This window comes from Pristiophorus japonicus, chromosome 17 (assembly GCF_044704955.1).
Source record: "Pristiophorus japonicus isolate sPriJap1 chromosome 17, sPriJap1.hap1, whole genome shotgun sequence".
Classification (NCBI taxonomy): domain Eukaryota; kingdom Metazoa; phylum Chordata; class Chondrichthyes; family Pristiophoridae; genus Pristiophorus; species Pristiophorus japonicus.
Window position 1 is genome coordinate 112,930,404 of NC_091993.1, and position 26,534 is coordinate 112,956,937.

The 26,534-nt window shown below is 45.4% G+C and overlaps 1 protein-coding gene across 3 annotated transcripts in view; it reads right to left on the minus strand.

Moving 5' to 3' along the window:
- The window catches only part of LOC139227934 (ras-related protein Rab-7b-like), a 60,894-nt gene extending 34,644 nt beyond the window's left edge, over positions 1 to 26,250 (minus strand). The window contains exons 1-3 of one of the 3 annotated variants that reach the window (XM_070859089.1): positions 25,935 to 26,250; positions 13,775 to 13,836; positions 4,420 to 4,519 (exon numbers count right to left, since the gene is read on the minus strand). In XM_070859089.1, coding sequence (XP_070715190.1) covers positions 4,420 to 4,519; positions 13,775 to 13,827 — 153 coding nt within the window. In that variant the 5' untranslated portion in view covers positions 13,828 to 13,836; positions 25,935 to 26,250. Of the gene's footprint in view, positions 1 to 4,419; positions 4,547 to 6,936; positions 7,545 to 13,774; positions 13,837 to 25,934 lie in introns of those variants that run through there. The other 2 variants (XM_070859088.1, XM_070859090.1) reach the window with 2 other exon arrangements.
- Between the last annotated feature and the right edge of the window lie 284 nt (positions 26,251 to 26,534).

Below are 26,534 nucleotides of genomic sequence, written 5' to 3' on the forward strand. Positions count from 1 at the left end.
CACACCTCCAGCATGAGTTAAAGTTTCCATTGTTGGGAACAAAGGGACTATGGCCAGGCATTCCACACTGACTGTCTCGTTGACTGCTCTTAAGTACCCCATTGGTGGGTGTCAATGGCCCCATCCCGGGCCGCATTGTTCACTGTGATGGCGTGAACATCCGTTCAGCCTGCCATCGTCTCTGTTGAAGTCCTACTCTGGGGTCTACTGCTGCCTGGGGAGTGTCAGACTGCCCCTGCCTGCCTGCGGGGCTCTGAGTCGCATTGATGATGTTGACTCCCTGATCCATCGCCACGGTAGAGGCAGAATTGCGCACGTATATTATTTTCGTCTCTTCCTCCCCCGCCATGAAAGTTTGAGCTATCAATGCCGCCGCTTCCAAGGTCAAATCCTTGGTCTCAATTAATTTGCGGAAAATTCCCGCATGACCGATGCCCTTGATAAAGAAGTCCCTTAGCATCTCCCCCCTGCAGGCGTCTGTGAACTTACAGAGGCTGGCCAAATGGCGGAGGTCCGCTGCGAAGTCCGGTATGCTCTGTCCTTCCCGACGTCGGTGGGTGTAGAATCTGTGTCGGGCCATATGTATGCTACTCGCCGGTTTGAGGTGCTCCCCGATCAATTTGCTAAGTTCTTCAAAGGTTTCGTCCGCCGGCTTTTCGGGTGCTAGTAAGTCCTTCATGAGCGCGTAAGTCTTTGGTCCGTAGCTTGTCAAAAGACGAGCCCTTCGCTTGTCGGCCGCTGCATTCCCCAGCCATTCTTTCATAACGAAGCTTTGCTGAAGCCTCTCGACAAAATCGTCCCAGTCTTCCCCAACACAGCACCGTTCCTCTGTGCTACCGGTGGCCATTCTCGTGGGTCGTGAATTCCCGTTTCTCGTCGCCAATGTAAAGTCCTTACTCTACAGCATGAAACCACACGAGGCACATTCTGGGGACAAGGTCACTCTGTGACCTTAACTCTTTATTCACAGGACTCCAAAAGCGATGACCCTGTGTGGGACCTCCCTTTTTATACCTGTGTGATCAGGTAAGGAGTGTCTCCCACAAGTTCACCCCTTGTGGTCAAGGTGTGCATCTAGGTTGAGTGTATACAGTAATACAGTGGTGTTACATTGTGGTTACATACATGGCAGGCTGTAAAGTGCTTTGGGACATCTGGTGGTCATGAAAGGCAAGTCTTTTATCAAGAGGAAAGAGTCCCTTACTAAAGTGTCCTCAGTGGGAGCCAGAGGCACCCAACTTTCCTCGCTTTTGGAGGGCAATTGTGCTTCTTGTACAAGGATCTATGGAGTGTTCACCTGGCTCCCCCGAATAAATAGCTGATTGGATGCACTTTCTTACTCTTTCTGTCTGATTTGTCCCCCAAGATTGCTCTGAGTCAGGCACCTTCCAGGCCTGTATGGATTACTGGGCCAAACCTTACTGCTAAAATACCGGTGGGTTAACGATGCACGTTGCTATTAATGCACAAATCAACCCAGCAAATTCAGGGGATGGAGAAATACGCCACGAACTTGCTGGTCGATTTTCACCACCCCGCCATTAGCTTTGCACAAACAACACCTCGACCTTAGCCTCCCTATTATTTTGGATTTGCATATTAATTAAACTCCCCACAGAAAGTAATAGCGCAAGCAATTAACAGTGTAAGTACCCTTTTAAACGACCTAATAATTGTTACTTCAATGCCAATCAACCGCTCTGGCCCAAAAAAGGAACAATTTAAACTGTTCAGTCTCATTCCTGCATAAAGTCAATTCTTTTTAGAGATTTAAAACATTTAAAAATTTTAGATATTTTTCTTACTTTTCTTTTCTGTCTCTTGAATCTTCTCTGAACTGCCTCCAATACGTATATCCATCCTTAAATAAGGAGACCAAAACTGTACACAGTACTCCAGGTGTGGTCTCACCAATGCCCTGTACAGTTGTAGCAGGACTTCCCTACTTTTATACTCCATCCCCTTTGCAATAAAGGCCAACATTCCATTTGCCTTCCTAATTACTTGCTGTACCTGCATGCTAACTTTTTGTGTTTCTTGTACAAGGACCCCTAGATCCCTCTGTGCATTTTGTAATCTCTCCCCATTTAAATAATACTTTGCTTTTTTATTTTTCCTACCAAAGTGGATAACCTCACATTTTCTGACATTATACTCCATCTGCCAAATTTTTGCCCACTCACTTAACCTGTCTATATCCCTTTGCAGATTACTTGTATCCTCCTCACAACTTGCTTTCCCACCTATCTTTGTAATCATCAACAACTTTGGCTGCAATACACTTGGTCCCTTCATCCAAGTCATTAATATAGATTGTTAACAGTTGAGGCCCCATCATTGATCCCTGTGGAGCCCCACTAGTCACTGTTTGCCAACCGGAAAATGACCCATTTATCCCGACTCTCTGTCTTCTGTTAGTTAGCCAATCCTCTATCCATGTTTTCTTTCTTTAAATCTCATTGGTTAAGGAGCTAGACTGTTGGTCCCATCGTTCACCGAGGTCCCAGATGCCCCATTGCCCTCACCGCGTCATTATTAGCTCACACTTCCAGCAAGTGTCAGCGCAAATATTTTTTGAGCTGACGGGTGCAGGAAAAGGTCTAAGTAATGGTAAATGCCGTGAGGCACCTCACTCCGGCAAGCTTTGGCCCAATATTGCAGTTACACATTGAACCCTCAAGGAAGCCCAAATCTCTCCCTGTCTGATGATACATGTCCCCTGGAGTGTTGAACTCAGCTGTGTTCAACACATAAAAACTGACAAGAACTTTCATTTAAATAGTGCCTTTCATGATCTCAGGACATCCCAAAGCTACAACCAATGAAATATTTTTGAAGTGTATTCACTATTGTCATGTAGGATCCGCGGCAGCAAACAGCAGTGAGATCATGACGAGATTATCTGTTTCAGTGATGTTGGTTGTGGAATAAATATTAGCCAGGGCATCGGGGATAACTCCCCTGCTCTTCTTCGATTAGTGTCATGGGACCTTTTACATCCACCATGGCAGACAGGACCTAGGTTTAACATCTCATCTGAAAGATGGCCACTCCGACAGTACAGCACTCCCTCTGTACTGCACTGAAGTGTTAACCTGGATTATGTGCTCAGGTCTCTGGAGTGGGACTTGAACCCACAATCTTTTTAAAAAATTCATTTATGGGATGTAGGCATCGTTGGCAAGGCCAGCATTTATTGACCATCTCTAATTGCCCTTGAGGTAGTGGTGAGCCGCCGCCTTGAACCGCTACAGTCCCTGTGGTGAAGGTACTCCCACAGTGCTGTTAGGGAGGGAGTTCCAGGATTTTGACCCAGCGATGATGAAGGACCGGTGGTATATTTCCAAGTCAGGATGGTGTGTGACTTGGAGGGGAACGTGGAGGTGGGGGTGCTCCCATGCACCTGCTGCCCTAGTCACTTTAGGTGGTAGAGGTCGCGGGTTTGGGAGGTGCTGCCGAAGAAGCCTTGGTGAGTTGCTGCAGTGCATCTTGTAGATGGTACACACTGCAGCCACGGTGCGCCGATGATGGAGAGAGTGAATGTTGAAGGTACTCAGAGGCAAGGGTGCTACCACTGAGCCATGGCTGAGGCACATTAGTATAGGAGTAGAGAAAGATCGGGAGAAGGGAGGGAGAGGAATTAAAAGTATTACTCAGTGCTGATGCTTTCCTCAATGGAAGACCACTACAAGACCCCCGTACGTTCATACAGCTGCTGGACGAGAGCAAGCCATATGAAATATATGCCTTTGTTAGTCGAGGCATGGAATACAAGAGCAGGTAGGTTACACTTGAACTGTATAAAACACTAGTTAGGCCACAGCTGGTGTACTGCGTGCAGTTCTGGTCACCACATTACAGAAAAGATGTGTTTGCACTGGAGAGGGTACAGGGGAGATTTACGAGGATGTTGCCAGCACTGGAGAATTTTAGCTATGAGGAAAGATTGATAGGCTGGTTTCGTTTTCTTTAGAACAGAGGAGGCTGAGGGGAGACCTCATTGAGGTGTATAAAATGATGAGGGACCTAGATAGAGTGGATAGGACGGACCTATTTCCCTTAGCAGAGGGGTCAACAACCATAGATTTAAAGTAGCTAGTAGAAGGTTTTGAGGGGAAATTTCTTCACCCAGAGGGTGGGGGGAGGGGGGGGGGGGTCTGGAACTCACTGCCTGAAAGGATGGTAGAGGCAGAAACCCTCATTTAAAAGGTATTTGGATGTGCACTTGAAGTGCAGTAATCTACAAGGCTGCGGACCAAGAGCTGGAAAGTGGGATGAGGCTGGATAGCTCTTTGTCGGCCGGCGCAGACACGATGGGCTGAAATGGCCTCCTTTCGTGCTGTAAATTTCTATGATTCTATGATTCGATTCTTCTCACGTGTACAGTGCACGTGATGAAGCGAGACAAGCATTGCCCACCTGTAGCTTCACTGACATATTGTCCACTTCGATCTGCTTGGTAAGAATGTTCGCTCCCAGCGTCATACGGTACTCCTCAATGAATCTGTTGTTGACGTACCTGTACAGAAGGGAGGTTTTACCAACCCTGCATCGAAGGAATCAGGAAAAGACAATCACTAATTAACTTCATTTTTAGAATTTAAATTTAAGCCCGCTCCAACTAAAATGATGCGGATATAGTGAAATTCATAGGACATGCACTCCCACGTCCCTTTGTTCCTCTACACTTCTCATGAGGAAGAGTCATGTGACTATGTAGGTCCCTGGATTTTCTTTACCAACATGGCTGCCCAGTCGCTAAGCGACTCTTCAAATTCACTGCCCAGATCAGCCTGAGATTGTGCGGTTGGCAGGTGTCCCCTGCTGCCGCAGTGTCTTGGTGCTGATCATAAGCCAATTATTTCAATACTTACACAGAAAATACAGCACAGATACTAATCATTCAGTCCAACTGCTCCATGCAGTTTAAGCTCCACACAGGCCTTCTCCTACCACTTCATCTAACCCTATCCACTTATCCTTCTATTCCTTTCTCCCTCATGTACTTATCCAGCTTCCCCTTAAATGCATCGATACTATTCGCCTCAACTATTCTGTGTGGGAGCGAGTTCCACATTCTCACCACTCTCTTGGTGAAGAACTTTCTCCTGAATTCTTTAAAGAAACACTTGCATTTATATAGCGCCTTTCACGATGACCAGATATCTGAAAGCGCTTTATAACCAATTAAGTACTTTTGAAGTGTAGTCAACGTTGTTATGTAGGAAACGCGGCAGCCAATCTGTGCATAGCAAGCTCCCACAAACAGCAATGTGATAATGACCAGATAATCTGTTTTTTGTCATGTTGATTGAGGGATAAATATTGGCCAGGATACCGAGGGATAACATCCCTGCTCTTCTTCGAAATAGTGCCATGGGATCTTTTACGTCCACCTGCGAGAGCAGACGGGGTCTCTGTTTAACGTCTCATCCGAAAGACGACACCTCCGACAGTGCAGCGCTCCCTCAGCACTGCACTGAGTGTCAGACTAGATTTTTTTGTGCTCAAGTCCCTGGAGTGGAACTTGAACCCATGACCCTCTGACCCAGAGTGCTACCCACTGAGCCATAGCTGACGCTCTGTGACACTTTATTGAATATATTGACTATCATCTATTTAAGACCCCTTAGTTATGGACTCTCCTACAAGTCAAAACATTTTCTCTAGGTTTACCTTTATCAAACCCTTTGATAATTTTAAAGAACACCATTAGGTCACCCCTCAGCCTTCTTTTTCCGAGAGAAGAGGAGACCCAGCCTGTCAGTCTTTCCTGACAGTTATAACTTCTCAATTCTGGTATCGTCCTTGTAAATCTTTTTTGCACCTTCCCTAGTGCCTCTATATCCTTCATGTAACATGGAGACCAGAACTGTATGCAGTACTCCAAGTGTGGTCTAACCAAGGTTCTATGTAAGTTTAACATAACTTCCCCACTTTTCAATTCTATTTACTGAGTGCGGCCAGCAGATGGCAAAACTTGCTTGTCAGTCAGTCAGTGCGCGGAGGTAAGTTGTTGCGTTGGTGTGAGGGCAACGCTGTCTCCGCAAGATCCTCCAAATCCCCTATTTATAATCTTCTAACAACACGGGGGAGGTGTTTGTCTCGAGCCTTCCGCAGGAAAACACTGCAATGGCCTTGGCAGGCAGAATCTCCATTTACTGTACAGCGCTGTGCCCATGGTGTCAGCCTCAGTGGTAGCCCCACTCCAGAGACTTCAGCACAAAACCTAGGCTGTGGGAGCACTGCACTGTCGGAGGTGCCGCCTTTCGGATGAGACGTTAAACCGAGGCCCCGTCTGCCCTCAGGTGGATCGTAAAAGATGCCATGACGCTATTCGTAGAAGGGCCGGGGAGTTCACCTAGTGTCCTGGGCCAATGTCCGAGCAGAGAAGACTGAGGAGATTTGATAGAGGTTTTCAAAATCATGAGGGGTCTGGACAGAGTAGGTAGAGAGAGACTGTTCCCATTGGTGGAAGGGCCGAGAACCGGAGGACACAGATTTAAGGTGATTGGCAAAAGAACCAAAGGCGACATAAGAAAAATCTTTTTTACGCAGCGAGTGGTTAGGATCCGGAATGCACGGCCTGAGAGGGTGGTGGGGGCAGATTCAATACGGGCTTTCAAAAGAGAATTGGATAAGTACCTGAAGGAAAAAAAATTGCAGGGCTACGGGGAAAGGGCGGGGGAGTGGGACTAGCTGAGGTGCTCTGGCAGAGAGCTGGCACAAGCTCGATGGGCCGAATGGCTCTGTGCTGTAACCATTCTCTGATCCTAAGCAATGTTTATCCCTCTTGAAAGGTGCTATATAAATGCAAGTCTTTCTTTCGTTTTTGGATTCTGTTGGGCGGATTCCATCAGCGGCAATCCTTCTGCCCAAAATTTCAGCCTCGGGCGCGAGAAACAGACACTTGGATTTCTTAACTCTTGGGCCTACCCGATCCAACCGCTTTAGTACTTCCTCCAAATTGCGGAGATGGGAGTCGGTGTCCCTGCCTGTGATAAGTATGTCGTCTTGAAACACAACCGTCCCCGGGATGGACTTGAGCAGACTCTCCATGTTGCGCTGGAATATGGCAGCTGCCGACCTGATGCCGAGTGGGCATCGATTTTATATGAATAGGCCTTGATGTGTGTTGATGGTGGTGAGTAGCTTAGACTCTTCGGTCAGTTCTTGCATCATGTACGCAGATGTGAGGTCTAGTTTCGAGAAAAGTTTTCCTCCAGCCAATGTGGCAAATAGGTCCTCCGCTCTGGGCAGTGGGTATTGGTCCTGTAGGGAGACTCTGTTTATGGTAGATTTGTAATCCCCACAGATTCGTATGGATCCATCAGGCTTCATGACTGGGACAATGGGACTTGCCCAGTCGCTAAATTCCATTGGTGAGATAATGCCTTCCCACAGAAGCCTGTCCAGTTCATGTTCAATCTTTTCCCTCATCACATAGGGCACAGCTCTAGCCTTGTGATGGACCGGTCTAGCATCCTGTGTGATGTAGATTTTAACTATAGCCCCTTTGAAGGTGCCCACACCTGGCTGAAAGAGATGTTCAAATCGACTTAGAACTGTTGAGCAGGAGGTCCGTTCCTCTGACGACATGGCGTGAACATCATCCCATTTCCAATTTAGTTTTGCCAGCCAGCTTCTCCTCAGCAGTGCTGGGAGATCTCCGGGGACAATCCAAAGGGGAAGTCGGTTCATTGTCCCTTTGTGTGTAACTGAGAGCATGGCGCTGCCAAGGACTGGGACGATTTCTTTGGTATAGGTCCTTAGTTTGGTGTCGATCCTTGTGAGTTTTGGTTTGTTGCTTTTGTGCGGCCACAGCTGTTCAAATTGTTGAGCGTTCATGAGAGATTGACTCGCTCCCGTATCCAGTTCCATGTTGACGGGTGTCCCGTTGAGTAGGACCCTCATCATTATTGGAGGCGTCTTGTTGTAATAACAGTGGCCATTGATTGTGTTGACCCGCTGTACCTCGGTGTCCCAGTCACTGTCCCCACTGTCTTCTGGTCCGCTTTCCGACCCTTCCGATTTGTACACCAGCTGAGCTGCCGTTTTTCTGCACATGCGGGCCAGATGCCCTGTATAGTTGCAGTTTCTGCAAACAGCATGCTGAAATCGACACCCCCTTGATGAGTGCCTTCCCCCACATCTCCAGCACAGACCACTTCCATTGTTTCCAAAGGATGAGCTACGTCTGGCTGATCTCTCTTGAGCTTCTCTCAGTTTGTAGTTGATTGCTCGCATTGTGGGTTGATGAGGTGTGAACGGCCGTTCATGTGGCCCTTGAAGGCTTCTGGCACCACTGCCTGCTGTTGAAGGCCTGCTCTCCTGCCTTTGTCTGTGTGTAGGGGTAGCGGCTTGTTTCACGCTGTGAACCCCTTTTTCCGATGTTTTGTTAATTGTTGTACCCGCAGTGTAGATCAACCTCATTTCTTCTTCTCCTGCCAAGACTGCCTGTGCAACCAATGCTGCTGCCTCTAGGGTCAAGTTCTTGGTCTCTATGTGCTTTCAGAATACACCTGCGTGGCCTATTCCTTCAATAAAAAAGTCTCTCGGTACTTTTCTCCTTAGTTCATCGGAGAACTCACATAAACTAGCCAGCCTCCGAAGTTCTGCCACAAAGTCGGGTATGCTCTGGCCCACAGAGTGTCTGTAGTTGTAGAACTTGTGTCTGGCCATGTGTAGGCTGCTCGCTGGCTTCCAAGTGGTCTATTACCAGTGTGCTCAACTCTTCAAACAACTTGCTTGCTGGTTTCTCGGGTGCCAGCAGGTCCTTCATTAAGGCGTATGTTTTCGAGCCACAGCTGATCAAGAGATGGGCTCTTCTCTTGTCTGCCTTATTGTCGCCTAATCAGTCTTTGGTTACAATGCTTTGCTGGAGCCTTTCTATAAAGTCCTCCCAATTATCTCCAACATTGTATTTTTCATCTGAGCCGTTGGTCGCCATTCTGTGGATTCTGCAATCCCATCCTCGTCTCCACTGTAAAGTCCTGTCCCTGCAGTACAGACTCAGACGAGGCACATGCTGAAGTCAAGGTCACTCAGGACCTGCACCTTTATTTCACAGCTCCCGAATGCCACACTTGCCTGAGACCTGTCATAGAAACATAGAAACATAGAAAATAGGTGTAGGAGCAGGCCATTCGGCCCTTCTACCCTGTACCGCCATTCAATGAGTTCATGGCTGAACATGCAACTTCAGTACCCCATTCCTGCTTTCTCGCCATATACCTTGATCCCCCTAGTAGTAAGGACTTCATCTAACTCCTTTTTGAATATATTTAGTGAATTGGTCTCAACAACTTTCTGTGGTAGAGAATTCCACAGGTTCACCACTCTCTGGGTGAAGAAGTTCCTCCTCATCTCGGTCCTAAATGGCTTACCCCTTATCCTTAGACTGTGTCCCCTGGTTCTGGACTTCCCCAACATTGGGAACATTCTTCCTGCATCTAACCTGTCTAACCCCATCAGAATTTTAAACGTTTCTATGAGGTCCCCTCTCATTCTTCTGAACTCCAGTGAATACAAGCCCAGTTGATCCAATCTTTCTTGATAGGTCAGTCCCGCCATCCCGGGAATCAGTCTGGTGAACCTTCGCTGCACTCCATCAATAGCAAGAATGTCCTTCCTTAGGTTAGGAGACCAAAACTGTACACAATACTCCAGGTGTGGCCTCACCAAGGCCCTTTACAACTGTAGCAACACCTCCCTGCCCCTGTACTCAAATCCTCTCGGTATGAAGGCCAACATGCCATTTGCTTTCTTAACCGCCTGCTGCACCTGCATGCCAACCTTCAATGACTGATGTACCATGACACCCAGGTCTCTTTGCACCTCCCCTTTTCCTAATCTGTCACCATTCAGATAATAGTCTGTCTCTCTGTTTTTACCACCAAAGTGGATAACCTCACATTTATCCACATTATACTTCATCTGCCATGCATTTGCCCACTCACCTAACCTATCCAAGTCATAGCATCCTCCTCGCAGCTCACACTGCCACCCAACTTAGTGTCATCCGCAAATTTGGAGATACTACATTTAATCCCCTCGTCTAAATCATTAATGTACAGTGTAAACAGCTGGGGCCCCAGCACAGAACCTTGCGGTACCCCACTAGTCACTGCCTGCCATTCTGAAAAGTCCCCATTTACTCCTACTCTGACAACCAGTTCTCAATCCATGTCAGCACACTACCCCCAATCCCATGTGCTTTAACTTTGCACACTAATCTCTTGTGTGGGACCTTGTCGAATGCCTTCTGAAAGTCCAAATATACCACATCAACTGGTTCTCTCTTGTCCACTCTACTGGAAACATCTTCCAAAAATTCCAGAAGATTTGTCAAGCATGATTTCCCTTTCACAAATCCATGCTGACTTGGACCTATCATGTCACCTCTTTCCAAATGCACTGCTATGACATCCTTAATAATTGATTCCATCACTTTACCCACTACTGATGTCAGGCTGACCGGTCTATAATTCCGTTTTCTCTCGCCCTCCTTTTTTAAAAAATAGGGTTACATTGGCTACCCTCCACTCCATAGGAACTGATCCAGAGTCAATGGAATGTTGGAAAATGCCTGTCAATGCATCCGCTATTTCCAAGGCCACCTCCATAAGTACTCTGGGATGCAGTCCATCAGGCCCTGGGGATTTATCGGCCTTCAATCCCATCAATTTCCCCAACACAATTTCCCGACTAATAAGGATTTCCCTCAGTTCCTCCTCCTTACTAGACCCTCCGACCCTTTTTATATCCGGAAGGTTGTTTGTGTCCTCCTTAGTGAATACCGAACCAAAGTACTTGTTCAATTGGTCTGCCATTTCTTTGTTCCCCGTTATGACTTCCCCTGATTCTGACTGCAGGGGACCTATGTTTGTCTTTACTAACCTTTTTCTCTTTACATATCTATCGAAACTTTTGCAATCCGTCTTAATGTTCCCTGCAAGCTTCTTCTCGTACTCCATTTTCCCTGCCCTAATCAAACCCTTTGTCCTCCTCTGCTGATTTCTAAATTTCTCCCAGTCCCCGGGTTCGCTGCTATTTCTGGCCAATTTGTATGCCACTTCCTTGGCTTTAATACTATCCCTGATTTCCCTTGATAGCCACGGTTGAGCCACCTTCCCTTTTTTATTTTTACGCCAGACAGGAATGTACAATTGTTGTAGTTCATCCATGCGGTCTCTAAATCTTTGCCATTGCCCATCCACAGTCAACCCCTTAAGTATCATTCGCCAATCTATCCTAGCCAATTCACACCTCATACCTTCAAAGTTAGCCTTCTTTAAGTTCTGGACCATGGTCTCTGAATGAACTGTTTCATTCTCCATCCTAATGCAGAATTCCACCATATTATGGTCACTCTTCCCCAAGGGGCCTCGCATAACGAGATTGCTAATTAATCCTCTCTCATTACACAACACCCAGTCTATAATAGCCTCCCCCCCTAGTTGGTTCCTCGACATATTGGCCTAAAAAAAACATCCCTTATACACTCCAAGAAATCCTCCTCCACCGTATTGCTTCCAGTTTGGTTAGCCCAATCTATGTGCATATTAAAGTCACCCATTATAACTGCTGCACCTTTATTGCATGCACCCCTAATTTCCTGTTTGATGCCCTCCCCAACATCACTACTACTGTTTGGAGGTCTGTACACAACTCCCACAAACGTTTTTTGCCCTTTGGTGTTCTGCAGCTCTACCCATATAGATTCCACATCATCTAAGCTAATGTCCTTCCTAACTATTGCCTTAATCTCCTCCTTAACCAGAAATGCTACCCCACCTCCTTTTCCTTTTATTCTATCCTTCCTGAATGTTTAATACCCCTGGATGTTGAGTTCCCAGCCCTGATCATCCTGGAGCCACGTCTCCGTAATCCCAATCACATCATATTTGTTAACATCTATTTGCACAGTTAATTCATCCACCTTATTGCGGATACTCCTTGCATTAAGACACAAAGCCTTCAGGCTTGTTTTTTTAACACCCTTTGTCCTTTTAGAATTTTGCTGTACAATTGCCCTTTTTGTTCTTTGCCTTGGGTTTCTCTGCCCTCCACTTTTTCCTCATCTCCTTTCTGTCTTTTGCTTTTGCCTCCTTTTTGTTTCCCTCTGTCTCCCTGCATTGGTTCCCATCCCCCTGCCATATTAGTTTAACTCCTCCCCAACAGCACTAGCAAACACTCCCCCTAGGACATTGGTTCCGGTCCTGCCCAAGTGCAGACCGTCCGGTTTGTACTGGTCCCACCTCCCCCAGAACCGGTTCCAATGCCCCAGGAATTTGAATCCCTCCCTGCTGCACCACTGCTCAAGCCACGTATTCACCTGCGCTATCCTGCGATTCCTACTCTGACTAGCACGTGGCACTGGTAGCAATCCCGAGATTACTACTTTTGAGGTCCTACTTTTTAATTTAGCTCCTAGCTCCTTAAATTCGTTTCGTAGGACCTCATCCCTTTTTTTACCTATGTCGTTGGTACCAATGTGCACCACGACAACTGGCTGATCTCCCTCCCTTTTTAGAATGTCCTGCACCCGCTCCGAGACATCCTTGACCTTGCACCAGGGAGGCAACATACCATCCTGGAGTCTCGGTTGCGGCCGCAGAAATGCCTATCTATTCCCCTTACAATTGAATCCCCTATCACTATCGGTCTCCCACTCTTTTTCCTGCCCTCCTGTGCAACAGAGCCAGCCACGGTGCCATGAACTTGGCTGCTGCTGCCCTCCCCTGATGAGTCATCCCCCTCAACAGTACTCAAAGCAGTGTATCTGTTTTGCAGGGAGATGACCACAGGGGACCCCTGCACTACCTTCCTTGCACTGCTCTTCCTGTTGGTCTTCCATTCCCTATCTGGCTGTGGATCCTTTCCCTGCGGTACGACCAACTCGCTACACGTGCTACTCACGTCATTCTCAGCATCGTGGATGCTCCAGAGTGAATCCACCTTTATATACCTGTGTGGAACAGGTATGCAGTGTCTCCTGCAAGTGCACCCCTGGTGGTAAGGTATGCTTGTGGTTACAGGTCATATCTAGTTACAGTCATGTGTAGCATGGTAAGATAGTTATGTACTGTAATGTGAGATACATGACATAATTGTTTCCTCTTCTAAATCCAAATGAAAAATACAGTTCACTGTTGTCATATTTCTACGAGTGAACCCTATGTGGCCCCAACATGTGACTTACAAGGCAGGGTTGTTGAGATATAGAACTTGATGACTTTACTTGATGATGTTTTAAAATCATTTTGTTTCATCCCCCCTGCCCCCACACCTCTTTTCCCGACTTCTCCCGAGTGTCTCTGAAGAACATTAGAAGTCTGTAAGATATATTTTTAAAGGTTGCGATTGCTGCAAACGAACCGGAGGTAGTTCCAGTGTTTGGCGTGTTTGTTGTCACCGGAGTAACCAAGATGAGCAATAAAGAAGTGGATTTAGAGAATTCTGTTAGAAGTGTTAATTTTAAATAAAATTTGAACAGTGAGTTTATTTTTTAAAGTTGTTGTTTGTCCTATTGGACAGCGGTTCATAAACTGGAAAAATCGGCAGTAACATTCACCCAACCGAGTAACATTAATGAAACTTTATTAGTGACGTGCTTCAGCACCTCTCCGATCCTCCGTCTGTTGCGGTGATCGTTATTTTTTTAATTTTGGGAACTGACAGTTATGCGCAGAATGCTTCAGCACAGCTTCCGGTAGCTTCCGGTTCATTGGCAGGAGTTGCTCCGATTTTGAAAAGATATGTTGCTGCTTACCCAATGGAACCAATGATAATTATTTTCAAGTCCACTCTCTTGTTGCTGCTCATCTATGTTACCTGCAAAACAAACATAGGAAAATATTTTGTCCTCACTCAACTGACGGAATATTAACGTGTCCACAATGCTTGTGGCCTGAGGCGCTTGTCCGGGGCAGCTCCCCAAAGGGTTATGGCTCTGGTGTCGCCTTGTTTAAAAATTCAGTCATGGAATGTGGGCATCACTGACAAGGCCAGCATTTATTGCCCCAACACTAATTGCCCTAGAGAAGGTGGTGGCACTTAAGAGTCAACCACATTGCTGTGGATCTGGAGTCACATATAGTCCAGTCCGGGTAAGGCTTGTACGAGTTTGTTAAAAAAAAGTTCATTATCATTCATTAAGATATCTCCAATGGAAAACTCAGCAGGTCAGGCAGCATCTGTGGTGAGAATGACATACTGTATGAGAATGGCACAGACCAGTTGGGCTGAATGACCTGATTCCGTGCTACAAATTCTATGTAACTATCAGTGTAAATTGTAAAGACGTATAACACTCTTATATATCTATAATATATTTAAAGTCCTGCGTCTGCACATAGTTTTTGTCTTACTTCCTGTTGTCATGATTTTGTTACACTGTTGTGTCAACATTTTCCATTATAGATTGCGATAATAGAATCTTGATAATCGGAATCTGCCAATGTAGCGCTGTAATTGCACCCTCCTGCCAGAGGTGGTGCTGGCAGCTTTCCATCTGCCAGCTCCTCGGCCCGTACTGCAGAGCAATTCCAATACCGTGATCAATCCTACTTCTCTACCCTCAAAATGCAGCAGATTTTGGTATTTAACTATAAATAATATTAAATCAAAGCATTGTATAAAAATATACACACAGCGTATAACTTTAAAACAGGGCTGAATTCTGTTTGTGCAACCTAGTCCTATTATCCCACGCCTTCCATCTCCTCGTCATCTAAAGGCTACACTTGGTCTTGACTTAGTTTTGAATGTTTATAAATGATCCATATTTCTGCGCACTAGATACAGAATTTCCCAGGAATCAACTGCAGTTGATTTCCCAATAAAAATGTGAAAATTTTACAATTATTCTTTCTTCTGTCTGATCATCACAACACAACGACATGAATTCTACAAGTGTATTGTACTGCCACCATTGCCCCTTTTTGACTGGGTCTCCAGCACAAAACAGGCCCACGAAACCAAAGAAAGCTCCCCAGAAAAACTGCACTAATGCTTTGTTACTAACACAGCCACCATTTGGGTCATGGTATTTGAGAGCTGTCAGTGTCTGTTGAACCGTAACCCAGTTTGGGTCAGTGCCTCTCGGAGAGGAGCAGAGAATAGAGAAAGCTGGGAGGAATATGATAGCCTGCCTATTTGGGTGATAGATGGACGATAGCCCAGCGATCATCAGTGGAAAGTCTAGCCCCCTATATTTAAAAAATATATTCTGGAATGTTCTCATGACAGTAATCTTAGAAGTCAAAGGACAGCTATAAACCTCTTGAGTTTTGCTTTCACACTTTATAACATCATCTCAACCCTTTAATTGGAATACAGCTTTGTGAACACTTGTGGGTTCCATAAGCTCGCTACATTTACAGCATTACTGCATTTTATCATTTGAATGGCCAAACAGATGTTCATTATTGAAAGCAATTCTACTGATGCTATTAAACAGCCAGAATTGTTGTTAAAAGAAGACAAGTTTGGTATTTTGCTAATTATTAATAAGAGATATTCAGGATGAATTAAGAATAGAACATTTTAATCTAGGGGCAGTTTTGGTTTTTTTTTGGGCACTAAAATCAAATTTTCCTTTTTCCAGTGCCCCCTATAAAAGGGGAGGGGGACACTAAAAGCACCGGCAATTAAAACAAATTAAACTTTAAAACGTAAAATCAAATTAAAATTTGGTTGCCGGGCGTGATGATGCACTCCAGTCCCTCCGGTGCCCACCTCTCGCGGAAGGCCGCGAGCGTACCAGGGGCAGTTTTGGTATTGAAAGCACTGCAGTCAGCTGTGGCTCAGTGGGCAGCACTCTCTGGGTGGGAGGGGCTAGGAGTGAGCAGGTGCTCCTGATCACTGCAGGAGTTGGAGTGAGTTTATAAAAAGTTGGTGGTGGAATTTTGGGTTTTTTCCCCTCAAATTTTAGGGCCTTTTTGGCCCATAAACATCAGCCAGGTGGCTGCTGAGGGGCTTGGAGTGCCAGGGCCCTCAGAGGACAATGCTCCCAGTGTGAATTTAATCAGGGGAGAGAGAATGTCTTGAGAAGGGAGAATAAAAGGCCCAAAGATTTGGGCCGGGACCCCAGGAGTTTAGGAAAAGAAAACACGGTGGTGGTTCAGAAGATAAGGAGATGCGAGCTTGGGATATTATCCAGGGCAGAACATGAGGACTGCGGTGAGGGAAGTTGCTTTGCTTGCCGACCAAAGCCGAATGTTGGATTGGAAGTGACGGTCAGTGGCCGAGAGGAGGTGGAAAGACATTTACTGAGCCTGAAGGTTGGTGAGGCGTACTTGGATGTATCTTTGCTGTATTCTGAGAGGTGGAAGTTTCATTCTTAAACCTGCCGGTTTATGTTGAGGACGATGTGCTGATAAAAAAGTTGGAGTCATGGGGACATTAAACTTTGTTCAGTAATAAAGAGGAGATACTATCCTGGAACGCGGGTAGCCGATAGAACCCATTGTTTAAAAGTGCAGTTCCCAGAGGGGATGAAGTCATTACCCAATAGCATGAAATTTGAGACAATTTATTCTAAAAAAAAGTATTTTTTAGTGACCATTTGGCTTTGGTTCTTAAAATTAGGAACAGCAGAGTTAAGATCAGTCCAGTGGTGTGGATTTTAAACGATCAGTACCTGAAAGAAATTGCTTTTAAAGAAGGGATTTTAAATATAATAAAGAATGCTCGGAATGAACCTTTATTCTTCAAAGAAAAAAAGAGTTGGTGGGACAATTTCAAATATAAAGTTAAAGTTTTTTCGGTACATTATGGGAAAGAAAGAAGAGAATATAAACAGAAGGTTTACAGATATCTGTAAAGCATTTGACAGAGGGAATAAGGGAGCAGAGACTAAGTGGAAGGTATTAAAGAAATAGTGGGAATTATTGCAAGCTGAAAAATGCAAGGGAATAATTCTCTGTGCAAAGTCTAAAGATGCATTGGAGGCAGAAAGAGGCACTAGATATTTTCTAGAGCAACAGAAGTTGCGACAAACTGTATCATTAATTAGAGAGTTGAAGGTTGAGGAAAAGATCATCAATGAAAGTGAGGAGATTATGGAGGTGGCTAGTAGCTTTTATCAAGAGTTATATACAAAAGAAGACATTTCCAAATTGGCAATGGAGAAGGTTATTGCTTTTATTGAAGAAGGTTTAAAAGAGGATGAGAGAAGCATGTGCGACAAAGAAGTAGGATTAGCGGAAATAAAAGTAGCAATAAGTGGAATGAAGGAGGGTGGGGTCCCGGGGTCCCAGGGTCCGATGGACTAAGTGCAGATTTTTATAAAGAATCTTTAGAGAAGTCCATTGGTCTTAGAGGTTTTTAAGGAGATTAAAATTGAGGGAAGCCTGGCCCCATCTATGAGGAGAGGTATCATAAGTTTAGCTTATAAAAATAAAGGGAATAGAAAGGATCTGAGGAATTGGAGGCTCATCACATTATTAAATGTGGATTATAAGATCTTGGCGAGGTTTATGGCAAATCGTATGAAGGAGGTGATGCCGCAGATAGTTTTGCCCTCTCAGTCCTATGGAGTTATTGGCCAGGACATCGCTGACTCTGTGGTCCCAATCAGAGATGAGATAGAACTCATGGAAGAGAGTGGGAGAGAAGCTTATGTGCTAAAGATGGATCAAGAGAAAGCCTTTGATAGAATCTCTCATGAGTTTTTATTGATGGTTTTGGAAGCATTTGGTTTTGGGAAAAATTTCATTGAGTGGATAAGGATTTTTTATTCAAGCACATTTAGCTGTGTTAAATGTAATGGTTTTTTCGCCAAGTATTTTCCAATACAGAGATCAGTGAGACAGGGTTGTCCCCTGCCCCCATTGTTGTACACATTGGTAGCAGAACCTGTCAGTTACATGATGCGAAAGGAACAAGGTGTTGTCAGGATTGCGGTTCCCAGTCCCGGGCAAGTGTTGGTGATACACCAATATACAGATGACACGACCTTAACGTTGAGAGATGGGGAGTCAATGAGGAAAGCTATGGGAGTAGTGGAGGAGTATTATAGAGCTTCAGGAGCCAGAGTAAATTATAGTAAGTTCCAATGCCTGGTTGTGGGAAGGAGTAGGGGAGAGTGGTTGGAGGAAAGCCCTTTTAAGGTGGTGGAGGTTTTAGAAGTTCTGGGGGTGCACATGGGGTGCAAGAAGGATAGGGATGAAGTGGATCGACTAAATTGGGAACTGAAGATAATGAAAATTAAAAAGATTTTGGGAAGGTGGGAAAGAAGGTGGTTGAAAGTGCAAGGAAGAGTGACAGTGGTGTCAACTCTCCTGCTATCTAAACTATGGTACTTATTGATGGTGGAGGATATTCCTGAGTAGGCAGTAAAGTCTATCCGAGAGGCTTGTGTGAAGTTTTTATGGGAAGGGAAACCAGCCTTGGTTGCTTACAACACCATCATTGGACAGCGAAATCAGAGAGGACTCAATTTCCCAGATATTGATTTGAAGAAGAAATCCTTTAGAATTAAATGGGTGAAGAGATTTCTTCAGAAGTTAAATACAAGTTTTTGGAAGAATTGTTTCCAGCATTGTTTAAAATTAAGTGGGATAGGAGGACAGGGAATATTTTATATGAAATACAACAAGATGTTTTTGAAATCAATTAAACCTCTCCCTAGGTTTTATAACGGGGTTGTAGACACTTGGACACAATTTTTAAAAGTGTGCAGTTTATGGCCAAAGGTGCTGAGGAATTTTTAGAACAGCCCTTATTTTTGAACAGGTGGATCAACATTGAAGGAGAGGTATTATTTAATCAAGCTTTTATAAAAGCTGGTATATATGTGAAAGATGTATTATCTGAGGTAATTCCAGGTTGGTTGCCTGAAGCGGTAGTGAGGGACATGGTTTGGGAGGAGGATCAGGAGGTAGAGGAAAAAGCAATTATGATCATGTGTGAGAAGATTGTGAGGGCAATGCCACAGGATTGAATGGAAGAAATAAATATGCAAATCTCCAAAGGAGGTATAATACGTCCCGCTTTTCCAAGCTTTCTGCTGGAGAAAGGGGAGGAGTTGGTCCAAGTTGACAACTGTAACACTCGAGATTTCTATGGGGTATTTAGAGAATGGAGATTTATGACACCTGCTGGTCAGGAGTTTTGGCACAATATAAACCCACAGCTGGACTTCAACAGGATTTGGAACGGAGTGTGGGCGAATTTTAAATGTCCAGAATAGATTGAACTGGATTTCAAATTGGCTCATAACTGGATTTTTACCGTGATAGTCTTATGTAAGATTGGGCGAGTAGAGGTGGCAACTTGCCCTGTGTGTGGGACGCGGGATGAGACTCTGTCCCATTTGCTGGAGTTATGTCCACAGTTAAAGGATTTTAAGTGCTATGTTCGACAGTTGTGTGAGGTTTTCTTGCTGGGTGAGGACCGAAGAGCAAGAATGGGAATCCCGTGGGATTCAATTTTGAGATGGGCGTTGTAGGAGCGGCAATTAACTTAATGTTCAGTTTGGCTAGATTTGTGATTATACGAAGAAGGAATGCTCTGTTTTTAAGAGGAGAATAAACCTAAAAGGGTATTTTAAATATAAACTAAAAGATCATTAAAAGATAATTATTCAAAATAGTATTTTATGATCAATTTGAAAAAGTACAATAGATTATTATATGTTACAGGAGACAAATTAAACTTTAGGTTTTGATGTTAATATGTGTTGGAGGAACGGCTGTGCAGAGGGGCAAAATGGATTTGTATGATGCAATGGAATGATCACAATGTTGTAAATGTTCTTAATGTTCAATAAATATTAATATTTTTTTAAAAGTGGGTAACACACTTGCCTCTGAGTCAGAAAGTTGTGGGCTCAAGTCCCACCCCAGAGACTTGAGCACAAAAATCTAGGCTGACACTCCAGTGTAACGTAGAGGGAGTGTTACACTGTCGGAGGTGCCGTCTTTTGGATGAGAAGTTAAATCGAGGCCCCGTCTGCTCCCTCAGGTGGATGTGAAAGATCACACAGAACTATTTTGTAGAAGTTAGGGGAGTTATACCCGGTGTCCTGGCCAATATTTATCCCTCAATCAACATCACTAAAACAGTTTCTCTGGTCATTATCACATTGCTGTTCATGGGAGCTTCTGTCTGCAAATTGACTGCCGCATTTCCCACATTACAACAGTGAATACACTCCAAAAGTACTTAATTGGCTGTAAAGTGCTTTGGCACATCCGGTGGTCGTGAAAGGCACTATATAAATGCAAGTCTTTCATTTTTTTTTATCCAGTTATGGACTGTTTGAACTTTTCAATACTGTATTTTCATTCTCAATCTGTTAAGATGTCACTGAATGGTGTTAAAGATTGGCACCATTGGTAATTTGTTTTATAAATTTGTTACATTTCAAAGGTCAGAATGCCATTTTTTTCCCCATTTTTATAACTAGTTTGTTGTTTGAACAGAGTTTATTAAACAATCAAAAGTCAAGGGCTGGACTCTGCTGAGCTTGTCCAATGAATGGTCAAATATAAGACCCGGTGGTATTTAATCATTGCTAAAAATTTACACTGGCCTTTTTCTATACCAATATCTGGTGCTACACACAAGACCAGACTTCTGTCTGAATCACCATGAATCCATTTTCATCCTGTTACAGCTGATTTACTGACTCTCAGTCGCCTGCAATGGTTCAAATTTAGCTTTCCGTAAACATGTATAGATTTGGCTTGCAAAATGTTCTTTGTGGGAGTTGACTGCTCCCAGGTAAGAATATTATATTCAAAGTACTAGAAATGGATAGATAAAGCATTTTTTAAAGAGGAATTTGTTGCAATCTGGAGTCAATTATGTGCTGCGTAGGACACAGGAAATACAGTTTTGGTTATTATTCAACAATATGGTGTGGCTCTTGTGGTGGTAACCAATCGGGGCACCATTTAAAAATGTAGCCACATGATGGAAATTTAAGGGCCATTTGTCTTGTGTCCTGTGACACACAAACATTCCACGGGTGCAAAGCAGAATTAAGAAAAAAAAGACTTGCATTTATATAGTGCCTTCCGCAACCTCAGTACGTCCCAAAGCACTTTATAGCCAATGAATTACTTTTGGAGTGTAGTCACTATTGTAATGTAGTTAACCCAGCAGCCAAGTTGTGCACAGCAAGCTTCCACAAGCAGCAATGTGATAATGACCAGATAATCTGTTTTAGTGAAGTTGATGATAAATATTGGCCAAGACACCAGGGATAACTCCCCCTGCTCTTCTTCAAATAGTGCCATGGGATCTTTTACATCCACCTGAGAGAGCAGATGGGGCCTTGGTTTAATGACTCATGTGAAAGGCACCAGTCCCTCAGTACGGTACCGAAGTGTCAGCCTAGCGTCCCACGAGCGACCTACAGCCCCCTGAGGTTGTCGCTGCCATCGCTCAGTGCAGCTTCAGGGGGCGCTCCTGAATTTTTGATCCGGGGCGAAAACAGGTCGTTGCACACGATAATGACGTCGTCATTGTCGGTGCAGCGGAGCGGCGCGCTACCGGTTACCGCCACCGCTAAACTCCCGTGGAATTTAGCGGGAGTCGTTAGCGGCGCCGGGCCCGCGCAAAGAGAAGCAACCGACCCCAATTTCTCCCCCCTGATCTGCAAACCCCTTCACGTTGCCACAGTACTTGCAGACTTTCCCCTGGTGGGTGGGGGGGTGGAGGGGGGGGCGGAGAATGTGGGGGGCGGGAGGAGGTGGTGTGCAGAACACTTGCTCCGAGAGAAGGCACAAGCATGATAATCCTACGCTATGAGGCAGGAATGATGTTTCTTTGGACTTTGCTTGGCAGACACCCTATTGTTTCGGGTGCCCACTTATTGGCCTTACTCCTTATGCGCAGTCTGTTCAGAGTGGAAGATCGCAGAGGCAATCTTTTCAAGACCATTAGAAGGCAAGTTGTTTTCTTTCCACAAGCCCAGCAGGATGGATCCAGGTGGTGGGGATCTTCTGGCTGCTCTCCGACCTGCAGTGAGTGGCTCTCTTCCCCCCTGTCCGGGTGTGAGCACCTTGCCGAGTTGTGTTCCCACACCTGGAGTGTCTCTGACGTCTGGCGATCACCTGAACTTGGGAAACCTAGTGGGTTCCGGGCAGATGGGGCGCACCTGACCCAGGCGGAGGCGAGGGAGGAACATCGGCCCTGTGGTGTTTCCAATTCCCCATAGGGACACCACAACCAGTGGCTCGATATCTAACCCATCTCCTTGCTTTGAACCTGGCCCTGGCTTCAAGGGTTTTATGTGAAATGAGCATGAACCTTTTCATCTCAGTTCCTGGGCCAACACCAAGCTTAATGCAGCACTGAATTGGCAACCTCATTGATAGAGGCCACAGGGTGGGCTGGTAGGGAAAATGTTGCACTGGTGTGCCATATCTGCTCCTTAATGCTGATGCTGGGGCGAAGGTTTATGAAAGAGGCAGTTTTACACTATATGGAAAGAGTGCGAGCAATTGATGCTAACACATGGGCCTCGATATTAACCCCCTTCCCCATGATGGGAGGGAAATGGTCATGGAGAGAAGGGGAAATATTAGAATAAAATGAACCATAGAATGGTTACAGCACAGAAGGAGGCCATTCAGCCCGTCGAGCCTTGCTGGCTCTCTGCAAGAGCACCTCAGCTAGCCCCACTCTCCTGCCCTTTACCCATAGCCCTGCAAATGTTTGTTTCCTTCATGTACTTATCCAATTCCATTTTGAAAGCCACGATTGAGTCTGCCTCTGCCACCCTTTCTGGCAGTGTGTTCCCGATCCACTCGCTGAGCAAAGATAGTTGAACCTCAGGTCGTTAAATGGGAAACGCTTGCCCAACCCGGCGCGCACGTGCCTGCCTCCATTGTCACTGCGGCGGGTTTCGTGGTGTGTGCGTGTCCCGCCGTGCAGAGGTGGTGCACTCATTAACATATTTAAATCAGGCTCCCACCATGCAATGGGGAGCCTACTTTAAAAGTTAACAGTGGCTGCCCTGGCTTTCTTGTGAAACCTGCCATTAAAAGGATGGCAGGAGCTGTCGGCTGAAGAAGGTAAGTGCCTTTTATAACACTCCTTTTGGGCCAGAACGGGTAGGAGTGCTCCCCCTGGCCCGTCAAGGAAGCCTTCAGTCTTGCTTTCCCCCCCCCCCACCCATCCCCCCGCCACAATCACAGACCTCCCCCCACCCCCCCACCCCCACCACTCCCTAAGCACTGATCTCCAGCCTTCACACCCCCCCACTCCCAATTGCCTCTCTCTTCCCCCTCACCAAGCCCCACAAGAAAGGACAGCTGAGCCTGTTGACAGAGCCCTGTAGAAGCTGATTAGACCATTTTCACCTTACTCCTGCACTGGCACCAATGATCAGTTCCCTCAAACCACATTACGCAAGAGATTTCTATGGCCGAGCTCACAGTCGTTGCAATGGATGGCACGTTAATCCACACGTTAATCCACACGTTAATCCACACGTTAATCCACACGTTAATCCACACGTTAATCCACACGTTAATCCACACGTTAATCCACACGTTAAATTCTGACGGGTTTAGACAGGTTAGATGCAGGAAGAATGTTCCCAATGTTTGGGAAGTCCAGAACCAGGGGTCACAGTCTAAGGATAAGGGGTAAGCCATTTAGGACCGAGATGAGGAGAAACTTCTTCACCCAGAGAGTGGTGAACCTGTGGAATTCTCTACCACAGAAAGTTGTTGAGGCCAATTCACTAAATATATTCAAAAAGGAGTTAGATGTAGTCCTTACTACTAGGGGGATCAAGGGGTATGGCGAGAAAGCAGGAATGGGGTACTGAAGTTGCATGTTCAGCCATGAACTCATTGAATGGCCTACTCCTGCACCTATTTTCTATGTTTCTATGTTGATCTGCACGTAATCTACACATTAATCTACACGTTAATCTACACGTTAACAGCTCCAAGTTTGCAGAAGTCCGAACACTTTTAGTCACATTTAGTCTGAGCTTTTCATGAGTTTACAAATCGTATTTCCTCATTCGCTTTTGGTTCAGCGAATTTTCCCCATCAGTTCCTTCAATTTTAAATTTCTCATCCTTGTTTTCAAATCCCTCCATGGCCTCGCCCCTCCCTATCTCTGTAATCTCCTCCAGCCCCACAACCCCCGAGATCTCTGCACTCCTCCAATTCTGGCCTCTTGCATGCCCCCAATTTAAATCGCTGCACCATTGGTAGCCGTGCCTTCAGCTGCCGAGGCCCTAATCTCTGGAATTCCCTCCCGAAACCTTTCTGCCTCTCTTCCCTCCTTTAAGACGCTCTTTAAAACCTACCTCTTTGTCTAAGATTTTGGGCATCTGTCCTAATAGCTCCTTTTGTGGCTCGGTGTCAGGTTTTGTTTGATAACACTCCGTTTCACTACGTTAAAGGTGCTATATTTTTGTAGTTTAGTCATTTTCCAGTGAATGACAGATTTGCTCCGCATAGCTTTTTGGTTTAAGGTGCCATTCTACTTGTCTTTCTTTGAATCTGTTCCAATTGTCTTTATTATCTTTTTTGCAGTTCTGATGAACAAAAGTAGGCAAACTGCTTCAAGTTTGAGCTCACCAGTGCTTTGTTCCAGTTTTACGCTACTGCCATACTATGTGGTAATCCTATCTGTGTTTGTTCAACTAGTCTACCCAAATATTGGTTCTACTGCACTTCCGGGAGGTGCTAACTGGCCTTTCCCAAAGGGGCAATTCACCCCCATTATGTTTGGGGGCGAATAACCTCACATTTCCCCACATTATATTGCATGTGCCACCTTATTGCCCACTCACCGATCTTCAATCGCGTTTTGCCAGCACGGTGCCTGTTGCTCTCCGCATCCCACTGGCTCGATGTAAATGAGGCGCGAGGCCCAATATTGTGAGTGCCTCAGGCCTCATCATTTAGGCACAGGAATCTATCTCTGCGACCCCCCCCCCCCCCATCCCACCCCCACCGTGTGCGGTCAAAAAATGAGTGTGCCTGAATTTAAGGCCCATAAGGCAGCACTGAATAGTTGAGATCAATATTACATTAATACACATTCCTAAGTAATACTTATGCCCCACCTTCGAGTAACCCAATTTAAAATAATTGAAAATAATTTTTGTTTTTACATTGTATTGAACTATTTAATGGTTTCATCAGTGTAAACACTAACCAGAATTAAATATTTTTCATATGAAAACACGTGCCTACCGATGTTCCCTTCAATTTATTTTTTATGCACAGTCCCTTTAAATCACTGCTCGGCCCATTCAACTTTTGCACAGGTGCTGTTTTCGCCAGGCAAAAGCAGGTGAGCTCATACATACTGCGCAGCCGCACAGCTTCGAGGGAGCCGACTCATGCCCGTGCGCCTAAGAAAACGTATGCCATTTGAAGAGCCTTCCCGAACCAGCAGTAACGGCGGAATTGGAGCGGGCGGGGGGGAACATGGCCAGCACTGTGGGCGGGGCCTGGCGCGGGCGAATTAAATCTTGACCCGGTGTAAAAGATCGCGGAAAACACGAACGTAAGTAGAGTCTTTTCCATAGCTCACTTAAGTTTAAAATTCCCCAATCTTTTGCGCTGGTTCGACCGGTTTCGCCCGGGTTGCGCTGATGTTACTAACGGGAACAAGCAGAAAATGTACCCCCCCACATGACCTTTTAATATTGATGCCGACTATCTGGACATTTTCAGGTCAGGTTCTGTCAGTGAAATTATCTGTACAGAGGCAGCCCAGTAACACAGGCACTGCCACGAAGAGTTCCAGTAACCGCCAACACACTCAGTAAGATCGTCAGGCATAAAGTGACAGATAATTTCTTTTTATGACTGACACCAGCTCCTAAAAAGGAAATACAAGTGGGAGAAAGTGAAGTTTGAAAGAGCCCTGCTACCGAATTACAAACCAGGCCGAGAATGGTGAAAGTAACAATTTCTTAAGGTTGTTCTGTAGCTACTTACAGTTTGGCTCATTCCCACTGCTTCCCTCGGCAGGCAATGAAGAGGTTACACCCAGCACAGATATCTACAGCCGCACATCGCAATCTGATACCTCCAGTCCCATTTTACTTTCAGTTCATCTCGTGGGGTGCAGGGGCAATTATCACTCAGCAGCTAGCACCCAGATATCGAAGCTCTGTGTGTCAAACAAAGCAACTTCTCAAAGTGACTACAAAAGCCGGTTTGTTCAGATTCAGATGACACGGACTTGCATAGCAACCGGGGTGTTTCCCACCAGGCAGCTGCTGAAACACTACAGCAGGGTGGAACAAAACCGTCACTGGCTTATTCACTGCAAGATTTGACTAATGCCCTGTTGGGCAATCTCTGATGCAATACGCACTTAAAAAAAAATGACTTGCACTGATACAGCTCTTTGCATCACCACCGGACGTCTTAAAGCGCTTTACAGCCACTGAAGTACTTTTGGAGTGTAGTCACTGTTGTAATGTGGGAAATGTGGCAGCCAATTTGCGCGCAGCAAGCTCTCACAAACAGCACTGTGATAATGATGAAGTAATCTGTTTTTGTTATGTTGATTGAGGGATAAATATTGGCCAG